This window comes from Protopterus annectens, chromosome 3.part1 (assembly GCF_019279795.1).
Source record: "Protopterus annectens isolate FY-2018-M chromosome 3.part1, PAN1.0, whole genome shotgun sequence".
Classification (NCBI taxonomy): Eukaryota; Metazoa; Chordata; order Ceratodontiformes; family Protopteridae; genus Protopterus; species Protopterus annectens.
The window spans coordinates 52,376,314-52,391,723 of NC_056732.1; the positions used below are offsets into that span (position 1 = coordinate 52,376,314).

Sequence of the window (15,410 nt, forward strand, 5' to 3'; positions counted from 1 at the left end):
TTCCCCTGCTTTTAACATTAATATGTTAGGCTTCACAAACTACTTCAGGAAATTAGTCCTTTAACTATATTATCAGGATAAGAAAGCTCTGCAGTATGGTGTGCACATGTGTGCCTTTGATGGGCATGCTCCTTATGGGGGAAATATCCTGATGTGGAAAGCTGACCTACTGGACAGGACCTGTGTGGGTAAAGCTCCCATATGTTGAGTACTGCAACAGTGATCTGTTTGAACATGTATGATTATGATATTTTAATTGCACAGCTGTACTTTTCCTACCTTTCTAGGCATGCTTTCTCTCCCATTTCCTGTTTCAAAGCATATGCTGACATTCATGGTGGTAGAGTTAATTTCCTGTTGTGAGAAAGGCAGGGGTTTCTACTGAAGATTTTTTAATGCCAGAGGAGGACATTTGAATGGTTTGACCTCTCCCTGCTGAACGAGTTTACCACTATCAGAATATTTACTGTGCTGATCCCTCTGCTGCTGTTGCTGATGGGTGTGTCAAGGAGCCACGTAGTCAGTACTGTAAATATCCAGCCCTGGATGTGATACTCCTACTCTGTTTATTCCAGTCCACAGAGAACATGCAGTTCCTAAAGTTTCCTATGGGGTCCAGCCTTTGCCAATTTGGCCATTCCACTGTATGCAGCCTCTTCACTAGGTCCAGATGTCTTCGTGTTTCACTGTCAGTCATCACACTTGGGTTGTCTGTCTGCAGGTAGCCCTCAGTTTTATTTATTTATTTTATTTTACATTTGTTGACCGGGCTAGTCTAACTGGATATATGTCCATTTTCAGTAGAAGCCTGGGGAGAAAAGCTCCAAGTATTAATATATAGTTAAAAAATTGGTCTACATAAAAGTTATAACAGGAAAACACTAAGCAAGAAAAAACAAAATAAAAAAGGAAATTTTTTTTTTTGGGATGGGCAAAGAATATTTTATAAAGTAGCTAATATGAAAGAAGGATAAAGTAAGAAAGGAGGTGAAGGAAAGATAGGAAAGGTATCAGAGAAAGAATAGGGTGAGTTGAGGAATAGGTTATTTTCCTAGGTCTAAAAAATAGTTACTTTTATGAAAGAGAGGCAAAAATATACACCTAAGAAGAGAGGAAAGAAAAAAAAAAACGTTTTGGTACTTATTCAACGGGTAAGTTCCCTGTCTTAATGTGTAGTTGTGGAGCTTAGGAAACATCAACTGGGTTATTGGGTGAAGGGGGAGAGGGAAAGGAGATAGGAGACAGAAGAGCAAGGCTAGTCTGGGTTAATGCAGGGGCATAGCCATTTTTTGTTAAGGTACAATTTGAGATTCTTCTTGAAAATAGGAAGAGAAGTCAGGGATGAGATATCAGCGGGTAATTTGTTCCAATGTTTCCCAACTGAGTTGGAGAATAAGCCGTCTCCTGCAGAGTTATTAGATGTAGTCCTATTGATCAGGAGTTTATTGGAGGAGCGTAGATATTTAAGGTTATAATAAGGGGTAATAAGGCTGGTGAGTATTGGCGTTTTGGTGGGTTGGTACAGGGTTTTGTGAGCTGCTATTAGTTGTAGTTTGATCTGATTGGGAAGTTCTAGCCAGCCAAGTTGTCTTAGATTAATACAGTGGTGGGTCCTAAAAGGAGATCCGGTAGCAAATCTAGCAATGTTGTTGTAGGATATAACTAGTTTATTAAGGTTTTTTTTTTTGACAGGTTGGTGTAAATAGGACATGCATAGAATAAAGTAGATATTAGATGGGTTTTGGCTAGGGTAATTCTAGTAGCTGGGGTAAGAAATGGTTTGATTCTATATAGGGTTCCTATCTTTTTGTTCACAGTTTTTATAGTAGAGTTAATGTGATTTTCAAAATTGAGTTTATTATCAATTGTAATTCCTAGTAGTTTTGTGGTGGTGTCGGGAGAGATACTAGTATTGTTGTTGGAAGTGATAGAGAAATTTAGGGGGATTTGGTTACGTGTTGGTGAGAAGAGTAGAAGTTTTGTTTTCTTTGGATTGAGTAGAAGGCAGCGTTGGGAGAACCATTGTTCTACTGTGTTAAAGACTTTTTGGGTAAGAGACTGAAGTTCAGCTTGAGAGGTAGCTGTGCAGATAATAGTGGAGTCATCTGCATATTGAATACAGTTAGAAAAAGGGATAGCTGATTGAAGGTCATTGATAAAGATGGAAAAAAGAAGTGGACCTAAGATAGAGCCTTGTGGAACACCTTGGGAGATAGGAAGGTGGTCAGATAGCGAGTTTTTCCAGACTACTGCTTGTTGACGGTTTTCGAGGTAAAATTTAAACCAAGTTATGCTGTTAGGATCCAGTGAGAGAGAATTGAGAATGTGTAAGAGCATTTTGTGATTCACCATGTCAAAGGCTTTAGACAAGTCAATGAATAGTGCAGATGAAAAACTGTTTATGTTGCGGTTAGTGTTGATGGTGTTTGTGAATGAGAGCAGAGCAGTGGTGGTACTGTGGGAAGGTCTGAAGCCGTGTTGACAGTTAGCAAGTAGGTTGTTTTGGAGAAGATGGTTTAGGAGTTGTTTATGGATACATTTTTCCAAGATTTTGGCAATAGGGGATAATAAAGCAATGGGATGATAGTTAGACAGTTCAGTAGAGTTTCCTCCTTTGTGTAGTGGGATGATGTGGGATATTTTCCAGATATCAGGGACAGTTCCTAGATTGATGGATCTATTTATCAGTATAGAAATAGGATAAGCAATAGCTTTAGCTCCTATTTGCAGAAACTCAGCAGGGAGTTTTTCTTCAGAGGGGGAGGAAGGTTTTAGTTTTTACAGTAGTGATAAAATATATGATGTAGGGATGGGAAGGAAGTGAAATGAGGGTGGTGTATTTACAGAGAAGGGATGTAGGTTTGAGGTGTCAGGAGAGAGGTGACTAGCCAGATTTTGTATAGTATTTGTGAAGTAGGAGTTAAAGGCATTAGGTATTTGTATAGGGTTATCAGGGATAGAGTCCTGTGGGTTGGGTGTGATTGATTGGCCTGGGGATAGAAGATTATTAATGGTGGACCAAATTTTTAGGTTCCTTATTGGATATTTGTTGTAGACGAAGGTAGTAGTTCTGTTTGTCAGATAGTATGGCTTTTTTAGTTTTGTTCCTACATTCTCTAAAGGTTTGATGGTCAGCTTGGGTCTTGGAAGTACGCCATTTAGCCCAGTATTTGTTTCTGGTAATGATTAGTTGTCTAGTGTTGTTGCTAATCCAGGGGGCAGGTTTGGTTTTGATTCTAATCTTGCGTATTGGTGCATGCTGATCTAAAATAGATAAGAATGTGGAGTTGAAGTATTGTACTGCATCATTGAGAGGTAGTGACTTTAGAGGAGTCCAGTTACAGTGGTGTAGTTGTGTAAGAAAGAGTTCTGAATTCAAATTTTTTTTTTTTGAGCGTAATGTACGGAATGAGGTAGGAAAAGTGATGATGTTTTTTTTTCTAATAATATAGGTTAATAGGTGATCGCTTAGATCATCTGGTAGGGTGCCTGAAGCGTAGGTTTGTTGGGGAGTATTAGTAAGTATCCAGTCCAAAATTGAGTCTTTATTGTTGCTTTTGTTAATTCTGGTCGGCCCTGAAATTAGTTGAGAGAAGCCATGGAGATTAATATGGGAGGTGGGGTTTGAGTGGTTGCAGTGATTCCAATCTATATTTAGGTCACCTAGCATTATCGTTTCTTGTGGGACATTAGAAGCGAGCCAGTTGAGAATGTACTCAAGGGTGTTAATGTTATCTCCTGGGGGGAGATATGTACAAATAATATAGATGGCTTTACTTTTGTTTACTTGAAGTTTAGAGCATATTAGTTCGGTGTTATTGTTTAAGGGGAGGTTCAGATTGATGGTGCTGATTTGTAGTTGAGTTTTGTATAGAATAGCAACACCTCCTCCCTTTTTTGTTGTGCGTTCTAGTCTAATTATATTATATCCTGGTGGGGTAATTTCACAGTCTTTAATAGTGGGTTGTAGCCATGTTTCAGATAGGCATAGGATGTCAAATTGGTTAACATCAAGGAGTGCATGTAGTTGTGCAATTTTGTTGCAAATACTACGTATATTCAGATGAGCTATGGTGAGAGAGTTGGTAGATTTGGTTGTTGGTATAGGTTTAGGGTTGTCATTGTTTTTGGTAGTTAAGGTCTGGGTGTGCAGTGGGCCAGGGTTTGGATGAATATCTCCATCTAAAAGTATGTTGTGGAGTATTTGTTGTTCGGGTTTAAGGTTTATGACAAAGTAGTAGGCAAGTTTCTTTGTTTTCTGGTTATAAAATTTAATACGAGTTAGTCTGTGAAATTTAGCTGGAGAGTAGTTGGATTTATAGATGGGGTTTTGGAATGTCACAGGTGAAGGTGTTATAGATGATGACGTTTGAAAAGAGCGAAATATAGAGATGGAGTATATGGGTTGTTCATAGAAGGTTAGGAAATAGGATGTAATAAGAGGAGTTAAGAGTACTAGGAAGAATAGTATTTGGTTTTGAGTTGGCCCAAATACCAGAGTCTTGAGATTTCTACATTGGATGCTGTTGCCTCTTCCATGACGTCAGGTTGTCAGGGGTATAAAACAGGCAGCCGACGCCATTACATCAGCTTTTCTTGCCATGCGGGAGCCCAAACCAGAAGCAGTTTGCAAGTGCCTGTCGGCCACTACCTGAAATTTTCGTTTTTCAAGTTTCAAACCTGAAATCTTTTAAAGTGAAGTACTGCATTGAGAACCCTTTTTTCTTGCTCTAACCGATGTCAGAAAAAGTTAACAATTATCTTGCCTGTGGAAAGCAAATACCTCAGAGATTTTCATTCTTACTGCATCACCTGTTTAGGCCCAGACCATGACATTCCTTGCTGTTGGATTTGTGCCTTGTTCAACACCCGAACTGTTCGTCGTCTGGCTATCTTTGTCGCTAAAATCTTTCGCTCTCGTTCTCCATATTCCAAAATGGCTTCGATAAGCCATCCGACTACCAATCTTCCGAAAAAACGTAAGGATAAAGACAGAGACAGACCGCATAGGTCCAAAACTGCCGCCGACGCTTCCGTAAAGCTAGTCACCAGTTTGCCGGTACTCCGTGAGGTGCCTTCACAGCCCCTGATACCCGCTTCTACAAATTCGCAGGCCTCTACTGAGACCCAGCCATGAGATGCTTCTTCGATTATGGAACCTGTGGATGTCTGTACCTTGGTTGTGTCCGGAGCCACTGTGCAGGCACCGGCTTCTGAGGGTGTATTCAGACCTTCCAATGTTCGCATTAAACCGATTACTTCATTTCTGACTAAAACTACAGAGTTTCTCAGGCCCAGAATTCGCACTACGCCTAGGAAACAGAGGACCAAACCACATTCTCAAGCTCCCATGCCACAGAAACAAATGCTTGGAATGGCAGAAGACCTTACAACTTTAATTAGGGGAAGCCAACCTTCCCCTCTAAAAGACAAAATAATTGATTTCCCTTCTGATTCTACAGGCCACAAGTCCGATGACTGTGACCCCTCTGATTACTAGGACATACCCTTATCTACCTATGAGGATTCAGATGCAGAGGATTCCATTCCCTCTGCCTCCCCTCCAGAGGACTTTTCTTTCTGTGAAACCTTGCATACCCTAAGGGAGCATTTCTGCTGGGAATGCCAGGACTACCCACAGTCCAAAAAGAGGCTCAGAGAATTTTTAGACTTGCAAAAGTAAATTAAGGCACCAAAGTTACACACTGGAAATCAGTCACTATACTTTATTGCAGAAGACAAACGGTAAGCGCTTTCACAACTTAATGTTGCTTCATCAGACCACAACACTACAACTGATGCTTGGTTAAATACTAGGACAATTAGTATGACATCACAATTTAAAGAGATATTACTCCACTAACATAAGAACATATATCAATATCCATAAGAAAAATGCATAAAATATATAGAAAGGTGTGTATTTACACACAATAATATTTAAAAAAAAAAAAAAAAATATTTAAAAACAATAATATTTAAAAAAAAACAATAATATTTAAAAAAATAATATTTAAAAAAAGGGGGAGGGGGTGTTATCCCTGATGGTTATTAATATATATATATATATATATATATATATATATATATATATATATATATATATACATATACACACACATATAACCATAGTACTACAATGAAAAATATATATATAAAAACTCATGTTTTAGTATTTAAGGTGCCTGGCCTTAAGGTAAGGAACTAATGAGGTGTGTAACTTTGGTGCCTTAATTTACTTTTGCTGTGGTTGTGTGTTTTGGGCACCTTAGTGTACCTGCAGCCGTTTGGTTTTTGCATCTTCAATTTTTAGACTTGCCTCAGCACAGGCCTCGAGCTATACCCCCTGTCCTTGATATTGTAGATGATGTCCTTATGGAATCCAGTCTTACCCCCTGATACTGTACCACCAGCTCCTAGGAAGCCTGACAGGTACTACAGAGTACCCGACTCTCACAAATTTCTCTTTAAAAATCCCACTGAGGATCCAGAGACCATTTCCCATGGGCCTAAAGGTATTAAGGCTACTACAGCCAAAAACCCTACCCCTTTGGAGAGGGATTCTAGGGCTTTAGACAGATTGGGTAAGAAGGTATATACTTCTGCAACTCTTGCCATTAGGGCTTTAAATTGCCAGTTTCACATGTTGAAGGTACCAGCAACATATTATGGAAATAATTAAGCAAAACATGTTGATTCCCGATTGTACAGAAAATAAAGATTTACAAGAGTTAATGCATTCTGTAAACCAAGTTGGTAAACATACTTTGCAGTGTGGTTTTGATGCCTTAGAAGCATCTTGCAGGGCTGCTGTCACTGGGTCTGTTCTGAGAAGACTTGCTTGGCTGAAGGAACAAATCTTGCCAGTCCACGTCGAAGCAAAATTACTAGATGCTCCATTAAACCATGGCTGTTTGTTTGGCACAAAAGCAGAAGTTCTTAAAAAGATGGAGGAAAAAGCTAAATCTATGCAAACTGTTAAAGATTTCTTACAGGTACAGCCACCTAGATGGGGGGATGGTCTAATGGTTAAGGTGTTTGCTTTGCAAACGCAAGGTACAGGGTTTTTTTTTTTAGGAGGGGATGGCCGGGGGGAAAGCTTAAGTGGCTTGGGCAGTTAGTTAGCCTAGTACTAATCTACGAACCTAAAATCTACGAACCTAAATCAGTCGGCATTGGCCTTCTAAAAAGTGGTCCTTTCCAGTCCCTCCCAGACCTTCTCAGTGCAAAACCAGGCGCAACAGACCACAAAGACTACAGTCTCAGGGTATGCACAGATCTAAACAATGGAGTGCTCCCACCTCATATGGAAAAAGTTCACAGTGACTTGTCCTTAATCCTTCCCAGCCATGCCCAAGTACTTGCACCCCTAGGAGGAAAACTCACTCTGCATGCAAAAAACTGGGAGTACATTACGCAGGACCGCTGGGTCTTAAACATTGTATCCCAGGGATACAGATTCTACTTCCACTCACTGCCAACCCCAAGCGGGTTGCCAGACCTTCCTCCAAACCAATGGGCAGAGGCCCAAAAGCAAGTACTTTCTCTCCTCAGTGTCAGGGCTATTCAACCTGTTCCAACTGGTGCCCAAAAAAGAGAACTCTTGGCGCCCTATCCTGGATCTGTCAATTCTCAACACCTTCCTGGTGGTACCAAAATTCAAAATGCTTACACTCCAGCAGCTGCTTCCTGTGCTAGCCAAGGACTCCTGGCTGGTCACTCTAGACTTAAAAGAAGCTTATCTGCACATCCTCATAAGGGAATCTTGCAGGAAATATCTACGTTTCAGGGCACGCTCTATGCACTATTCTTTGGCTTATCTACTGCACCCAGGTTATTCACAAAGTGCCTGGCTCTAGCCATTGCATACTGCAGGCAGAGAAATATTCAAATTTACCCATACTTGGACGATTGCCTGATTCAGGCGGGCAGTCAGGAATTGCTACTTCAGCACCTGATGTGTGTAAAGAGACTCCTAACTTCTCTGGGGTATACCATCAACGAAAAGAAATCACATCTGGTACCCAGCCAAAAGATTGTATTCCTGGGAGTAAGCTTGAACACAACTTCCCAGATGGCATTCCTCACTCCAGAATAGCAGGTTCATTTGACAAATTACTTCAAACTACTGGCCACCAAAACCCAGCTATCTGCAAGAAAAATACTACAAGCACTAGGGTTTATGGCCTCATGCATTCTCCTAGTTCCATATGCAAGACGTCATATGAGGACACTTCATTGGTAGTTAAGTCTCTGGTGTCAACATTCTCAGGACCTGGAAACAGTGATTCCTATCATTCCTTGCCTAAGGACAGAGTTCTTTTGGTGGGCAGAGGCTTGCAACCACAAGAAGGGACTCCCTTTCACTCAACCCCTTGCCACCCAAACCCTAACAACAGATGCATCAGACTATGCATGGGGGGCTCACATGGCAGGCAAATGCATTCAAGGCAAATGGAGCCTAGGACCAAGTCACCTGCATATCAATCAAAAAGTAATGTTAGCTGTACAGAATGCACTCACAGCCTTCAAATACCTTATCCTTTCAGACGGTCAACACCACAGTTATGTGGTACATAAACAAGCAGGGGGGAAACTCGTTCCTACCCACTCTGCAGGTTAGCCATGGCTCTGTGGAACGCAGCCTTGAGCAATCAAGTGCACCTGCAAGCTAAATTCCTGCCAGGCAAACAAAATTCACTGGCAGACGACTTAAGCAGAAATCTACTGGACCAACACGAGTGGAAACTGGATCCCAACTCATTAAAACTTCTAATCCACAGGTGGGGGACACCAGAGGTGGACCTCTTTGCTTCCCCTCAAAACTATCAATTGAGCAAATTTTGCACCAGAACCCCCCACAGCCAAGCATGGAGAGTGGATGCCATATCCAATTCATGGGAAAACCTCTCAATCTATGCCTTTCCCCCTCTGCCCCTACTCTCAAAAGTACTACTCAAGATCAAACAGGACAGGCCAAGGACAATCCTTATTGCACCAGACTGGCCATGCCAGCATTGGTACCCACTCCTACACAGTCTGACAGCAGTGCCACCCTGGCACCTACATCAAATCCCCCCTCCCTGCTGTCCAGCAAGGAGAGACAGATTTTGCATCCTCAGCTGCAAACCCTAAACCTTGAGCCTGGCTTATTCCCTGAATACATCACCAGCAACCCTCAGCAAACAGGTGCTGGATGTCATCCTTGAGGCCAGGAGGTCTAGTACTAAGAAATCCTATTCAAAAAATTGGAAAAGATACTGTTCTTGGAGCCAGTCTCAAAGTAAGGACACAGTTGTGCCCACCTTACCTCAAATCCTAGATTATCTAGCAGAGCTGCTCCACAAAGGCCTTTCCTGCTAGTCAATTAAGATTCATGCCTCTGCCATCTCGGCTCATTACAATACTGAGCCACCCCTCTTCTCTCACCCTCTGATCAAACAGTTCCTGAGAGGAGCTAACAATTTAAGACCCCCCAAGGAGAGCTCCCACTCCTGCCTGGGACCTTAACTTTGTACTAGAGAAGCTCACGCTTCCTCCTTTTGAGCCTGCTGCTACAGCAGAGTTAAAATTCCTCTCTTGGAAAACGGCCTTACTTCTAGCCATCACTTCAGCAAGAAGAGTGCCTGAGTTACAGGCTCTTATGGCTGTGGAACCCTTCATTATCTTCCATGCAGACAGGGTTTCCCTCAGGACTAACCCATCATTTATGCCCAAGGTGGTATCTAGTGTGGCTTTAAACCAATCCATCCATTTACCAACCTTTTTTCGTAATCCTCAGAATAAAGGGGAAAGGATTCTGCATTCCTTGGACGTGCACAGACAGCTCAGGTTCTACCTTGACAGGACTAAGCCTTTCAGAAAAACTGACCAGCTGCTAGTCAGCTTTACTACAAGGCAGAAGGCAAGGCAATTTCAAAGCAAACCATTTCCAAATGGATAGCACACTGCATCCATTCCTGCTGCAAACAACATGGAAAACCTATCCCACAGGGGATCAAAACTCATTCCACTAGGGCTACCTCAGCTTCTACAGCATTTCTCATGGGAGTCCCTACCAGGGACATCCTGGAGGCTGCAACCTGGAGTTCTGAACACACCTTCACCAAGCATTACCACTTACCTGTCTTTTTTAAATCCAGAGCTGGATTTGCCACAGCAGTCTTACAAGGCCTGCTAGCCAGCCCTAATACTTCTTGTCTGCCTCCACCCTTCCGCAGCTTTGGGAATCAACCCAAGTGTGATGACTGTAACAGTGAAACACGAAGAACATAGTACAGTTGTGTACACTTGCCATAAATGTAGATGTTCGAGTGTATTCACTGTTGTAGTCCTGGTTACCCTCCCTCCAGCCCCCTGGCTTCTCTTTGCTTCTACCTGTACTCTTTTTGGCCATATTTTATGGCTATGGTATTTACTTTTTACTTGAGGTGTTCCACACCATGTAATTGCTTCTTATTTTGAGGGCTCCTGACATTTGGGGCAAGAAAAACTTATGTAATGGCATCTGCTGCCTGTTTCATACCACTGATGACCCGACATCATTGAAGAGGCGACAATATCCAGTGCAGAAATCCCAAGACTGTGGTATTCGGGCCGACTGAGGGCTACCTGCAGGCTGATAACCCAAGTGTGATGACTGCAACAGTGAATACACTTGAACATCTACATTTATGGTAAGTGTACACAACTGTGCTTTCTTTTTCTCCCCTGTAGATGAGAGCCTTCAGTGTCTGCTTGGATAACTTCTTCACTGAGGTTGTTTTGGAAGAAAAGCTTCAAGAGTCCGTGTCTCTGTTCACGTTATGTAGTCATCTTTTGTCCTGGACATTACTAGAGCAGTAGTGGACATCAAGGCATGCAGGATTTTCCCCTTCTTGGGACAAAGTTCTTTTCCTGTCACTTTTATTTTTCTAGACAGCTCAAATGACCCATCTCAACCAAGTCACTTCAGAAAGATCCTGGCTATGTCGGCTTACATCATAATGGTTCCTGAGGACTAGCTTCTAAAAAGGAAACTCCACTGGTACATGGGAACAATACGACCATCCCATGAAACAGAAAATCCATTATAACCAGTTGTTAGCAAAGAGTGCCTCTGCTGGACAGTACAAGACAAGGCCAGCCCAAGCCTGTCATTTGTTCCCTTGGAGCATAGTGACCCACTGATGTGAGTAATATTGTCAGTGTGGAGGGCACATGAGGAGTTTGAAAATGCCAGTAGAGTGGCACAGTGCTTTTAATTTTTCATTTCATGTGCTGTTCTGTCTTAAACATGAAGAGATACATTTATTCAGCTACCATTCCTTGGGGTTTTTTGATGATACATTCCTTTATAGTCTGACACATTTTACCAAGTTACTTGAGGTGACCGTTAAGTCTGGCAGTTTGTTGAGCATCAGTGCTTTCTGGGTAAACTGCTTCTTGCAAGAACAACTGCAAAAATAATAGTCAATATTTCTGGTGTACAGAACAATTTCAAGTGTTTTGAAAAGTTGTGCAGTTTGTTCTGTCATATATTTTTTTACATTTGTTAGTGTTTTTACAATGGCCGAGCAGCTCGAAGTGAATGAGATGTGAAATGAAATTTCTGGTGCACTGAGGCATGTGAAAGTATACTGCACCATTTTACAGAGCCTATACATACAGTGGTGGTCCAGGTTCTTTTACTTCTGAGAACGTTTAAGGAGTAAACATGTCCTTAGAACATCAGGAATTAAACCACAGCTCAGTTGCTGCGGAGCTGAAGTATAATGAACTTTACTGTAGCTGTGATTAAAATGAGCTCTGCTTCGTGGTGGGCTTCCATTGCATCTTGGAAAGACGAAGCAGTTGCCTTGCTTCTCCACAGCAGTTGTTGAGGTTAAGGAAATGGCAGTGAGTCTGAAGAGGAAGATTTATATAAGCCCTCCTTTAGATGTGAACTTCTTTGTTACTGGGTTTATTTAAGGAGAAGCAATCCAGTTTTGAGTTAAGTTTTTCCTAGCGCAATATTTTCCCATGTCTGTCACCCACCTTTGAATAAATATCTTGAAACTTTGAAAAAAACTCTCCGACCCTTGTTAGTAGTGGTTTTATGTACTATAGAATGCTGTTATGTTTTTTGTTGAGTTTAGATGTTTTAAAACCCAGTTGTCAGCAGGTGGACCTGGATAGTGTGTTATCTGATCCACTTATTTTGAATATTTGTGTTTTTTTTCCTTGACATGTTAGAACCCACAGTGTCCTAGCAAGATGCCATATGATTGCTACTGTTCAAAGCATGTTTCGCTGTTTTTCTTTAGATTTCTTCTTTGTCTTATCTTTTTCCTCAGACATTCACCAAGTGCACTAAAATAATGTTATCTATTGGCAAAAGTGTGACCTGAAATCAGATGACAGCCTTTTTAATAGTTTATATCTGTGCCTGAAGAGCTAATTACTATATGCTAATTGGCTTGCCACCATACCAGCTCCAAAGGGAGTAAAATGTTGACTGATCCTACATTTGAGTAAATCTGATGTGCTCATCTGCTCTGTGAAGCTTTCCGTGGTCACTTGGTGCTGCTGCTAAGGACTTTTGGGTGGTGGTGTTTGGCATAATTATATCTGTTTAACATGTCATTGTTTGTGGACCTCAGAACCTCCTTCACATTGTATTGGGTGGGCTGCAATTTCAGTACTGAACACTTTGATACCTTCTGTGCCTTAGGGTTTTCACCTTAATGTTGGCCTTTACAGCAGAGTGGTTTCTTTGCATCCACTTAGGGGATGAGTGGATGCTGATGTGCCTCTCCCAGAAGTCTGAGGTCTGCAGAGTCATGGGCAGCAGTTTCTTTGGAGAATTATCTGCTGAGAAAAGTCTTTCTTATTTCCCTGTGTATTTCAACCTCCTCATACAAGTGGTTCTGTATTCTGACAGAGTTGCAGCTTCCTCCCATTTGAAAGTGGGCCAGGACTCCATGAATTTGGCTTTCTGGGTGGTGGTTCGGAGTAGAGGTCCAAGCCTTAGTGCTCATGGCAGGATCTATTTTTACCACATCCTTGATAGTGTTTAACCGTAGCGTGCTGGAGAGTGCATGCAACTAGTGCCATTAAAGTTCAAATTCACTGTAAGATCCGCACCATCACTTCATGGGTTAGGGAATCATCATCCCCATCCCTGAGGTACGTTTCCTTTGCTTTCTGTTTTTGACATAGATTGTTACTTATCCATGTGAGCCTTCAGCCTTTGGGTGGGACCATTGGAGTCTGCAGACGGAATTGCTAAAACCCACCTCACTATTTCCACGAGGGTTGTCAGAGTAAACCGTTGCTGTAGCATATTCCATTGGTGAAGGCTTAGGCTTGTTCTTGGTAAAAGAAAGAGGATGTTGGTTATCTGGAAGGAAGGTATGCATGGCTTTGGGATTCTGCTACACCCAGCATAGCAAGCCTATATTGTGTGCGTGTATAGAGAGTATCAGCTACAGGCCAGGGGAGGGAATGTCGCATAATAGAAGTTTTAGGATCATCTGTGCATGTCAGTAGTACAGTTGGATGGCAGCAGCTGCCCTGTGGCCCAACGATTTAAAAAAACACCCTGTATTGGTTAGGAAGGCATGCATGACCTGTGCGCAGGATTTCAAGGTTGAGAGGTCATAAGTATTTATTCAGTTGCTTCAGCTACTGTGTAGTGGACTTCTGAAGATAAGCTGATGTCACATTTGTGTTTCTCATTGCTTGTAGTGTGTGTGCTTGTTTCTAAATGCAGAGCTTTTCATTTGTGGTGTTTCAGGTAGCTCACCAATGTAATTTTCCTTTTTCTAATTCATATTTGTATACATTTGATATTCAGAAGCTTTGAAGAAATTTTCATTCTAGTCCATTTTATCATGTGATAATTTGTGGAGACCCTTTTATTTGGGTTTCCTGAAGAATCTCACTTCCTGACTCCCATTTTGAGTGCTGGGAAATGTTTTTCTTTATAGAAATTAGTGTGTTCCCCTTTCTCCTTGATAGTGTGATCTTGGAGTTGGTATGTACAATTTAGCAGTGGCATCTCACATTTACCTTTGGTGCAAAGTGCTGTGGGTTCTATTCTCACACCAGCTAGATGGATTGTTGGCACTAGTGTACAGCATAATGGGGATGTTGCACTCCTTAGTCATCGTTTTGGCTAAGATGTTAAACTGAGGACCCATCTGCCTGAATTGGTGGTAGTTCATGTAAATATTAAATAGCCGATGACACCAGTCAAAACAAGTAAGGGGAAGTTCTCTGATACCCTGGCCATATTTCCCCTAGTAGTAGTACAACTTCCACCTAGAGTCTTGCCTGAAAAGAGGTTACTAACCATGTGGGACTTACCAGGTCAACAAAGGATAAATAAATAAATTTAAATATAATTAGCCGTGGGTATGGGAAATGCTTTTTTTTTTCCCTATTGACTGTTTTGCTACCAAGTATGAAATTTGGACTTTTACTTGCTGACTTTTTGACAAACCGGTTTGTTAGTGAATTCAGCGTAATGTCATTGTTTTGTAACTTGGTTCTTCTAGAACCCCCTGACAGGCTGCTTTAAAAAGTGCAGTATTTAATTGAGACAGTCTATTTTAGGTTCGACAAGCTGCTTTCCAGTCACTGGGCCCATTCATCTCTACATTTGCAAATCCATCTAGTTCTACTCAGTACTTCAGGGAGGAAGAGCTCAGGTCTGAAGATTGTCAAAAATCCATGGAGAATAGTACAAGGTAACTTTTTTATTTTTCATTGTATGTAAAATTTTAAGCTTCAGCGTTTTTCTAATTTTATGTGGATTTTATTAGAATCTTGCAAGTTATGATCTCTTAATTCCATAGTATTTGTTTAGAAAGCTGTGTAATTCCTCAGCCTAGTACAGTGAGTTTTGATGGAGAATCCCAGGCACAATTGTCAGTGCATTCAGGATCATGTCTGAGAAGGGGATATGTAAAACTGAACACATGAATATCTGTTGACCTTGTTAAACTGGTGGGTGGACTGTAAAGTATATACCTCACTTTGCTGCTCATGTTGAAAAAGGTACTGAAGAATTAACAGTTTTTATTATTTATGTAAAAATGTCATGTAAATTTCTTTTTACATTGCAAAACAGTCTTGTTTAATATGCGAACAAGGGTTATTTTAAATGAGAGGTGGGGATGGTTGATCAGTGACTGCTGTATATTAAATGAGAAAATCATTTTACTTAATTGTAAGGTATCTGTGCTTTACACTATAACAAACTAAGAAAAGCTGGATAGGAGCAAGTTAAACTTGGTATAATGTTATGATCATGAGCTTCTGGGATGTGGGGGATGTAAAAGTGTTGTGGGGGCATGCAAAGAAGTAAGATAATTTCCCCTGTCTTTATATATGTGGGTATGTAGAATAATGTCCCTTGGTTTAAGATGTAGACCAGATTTTTTTTT

At 41.2% G+C, this 15,410-nt stretch overlaps 1 protein-coding gene across 5 annotated transcripts in view; it reads left to right on the plus strand.

Moving 5' to 3' along the window:
- PPP4R1 (protein phosphatase 4 regulatory subunit 1) overlaps positions 1-15,410 on the plus strand; it is a 1,686,542-nt gene that overhangs the window by 908,118 nt on the left and 763,014 nt on the right. For all 5 annotated transcript variants that reach the window (XM_044066551.1, XM_044066553.1, XM_044066554.1 and 2 more), the window contains one exon: positions 14,578-14,711. In XM_044066551.1, coding sequence (XP_043922486.1) covers positions 14,578-14,711 — 134 coding nt within the window. The remainder of the gene's footprint in view (positions 1-14,577; positions 14,712-15,410) is intronic.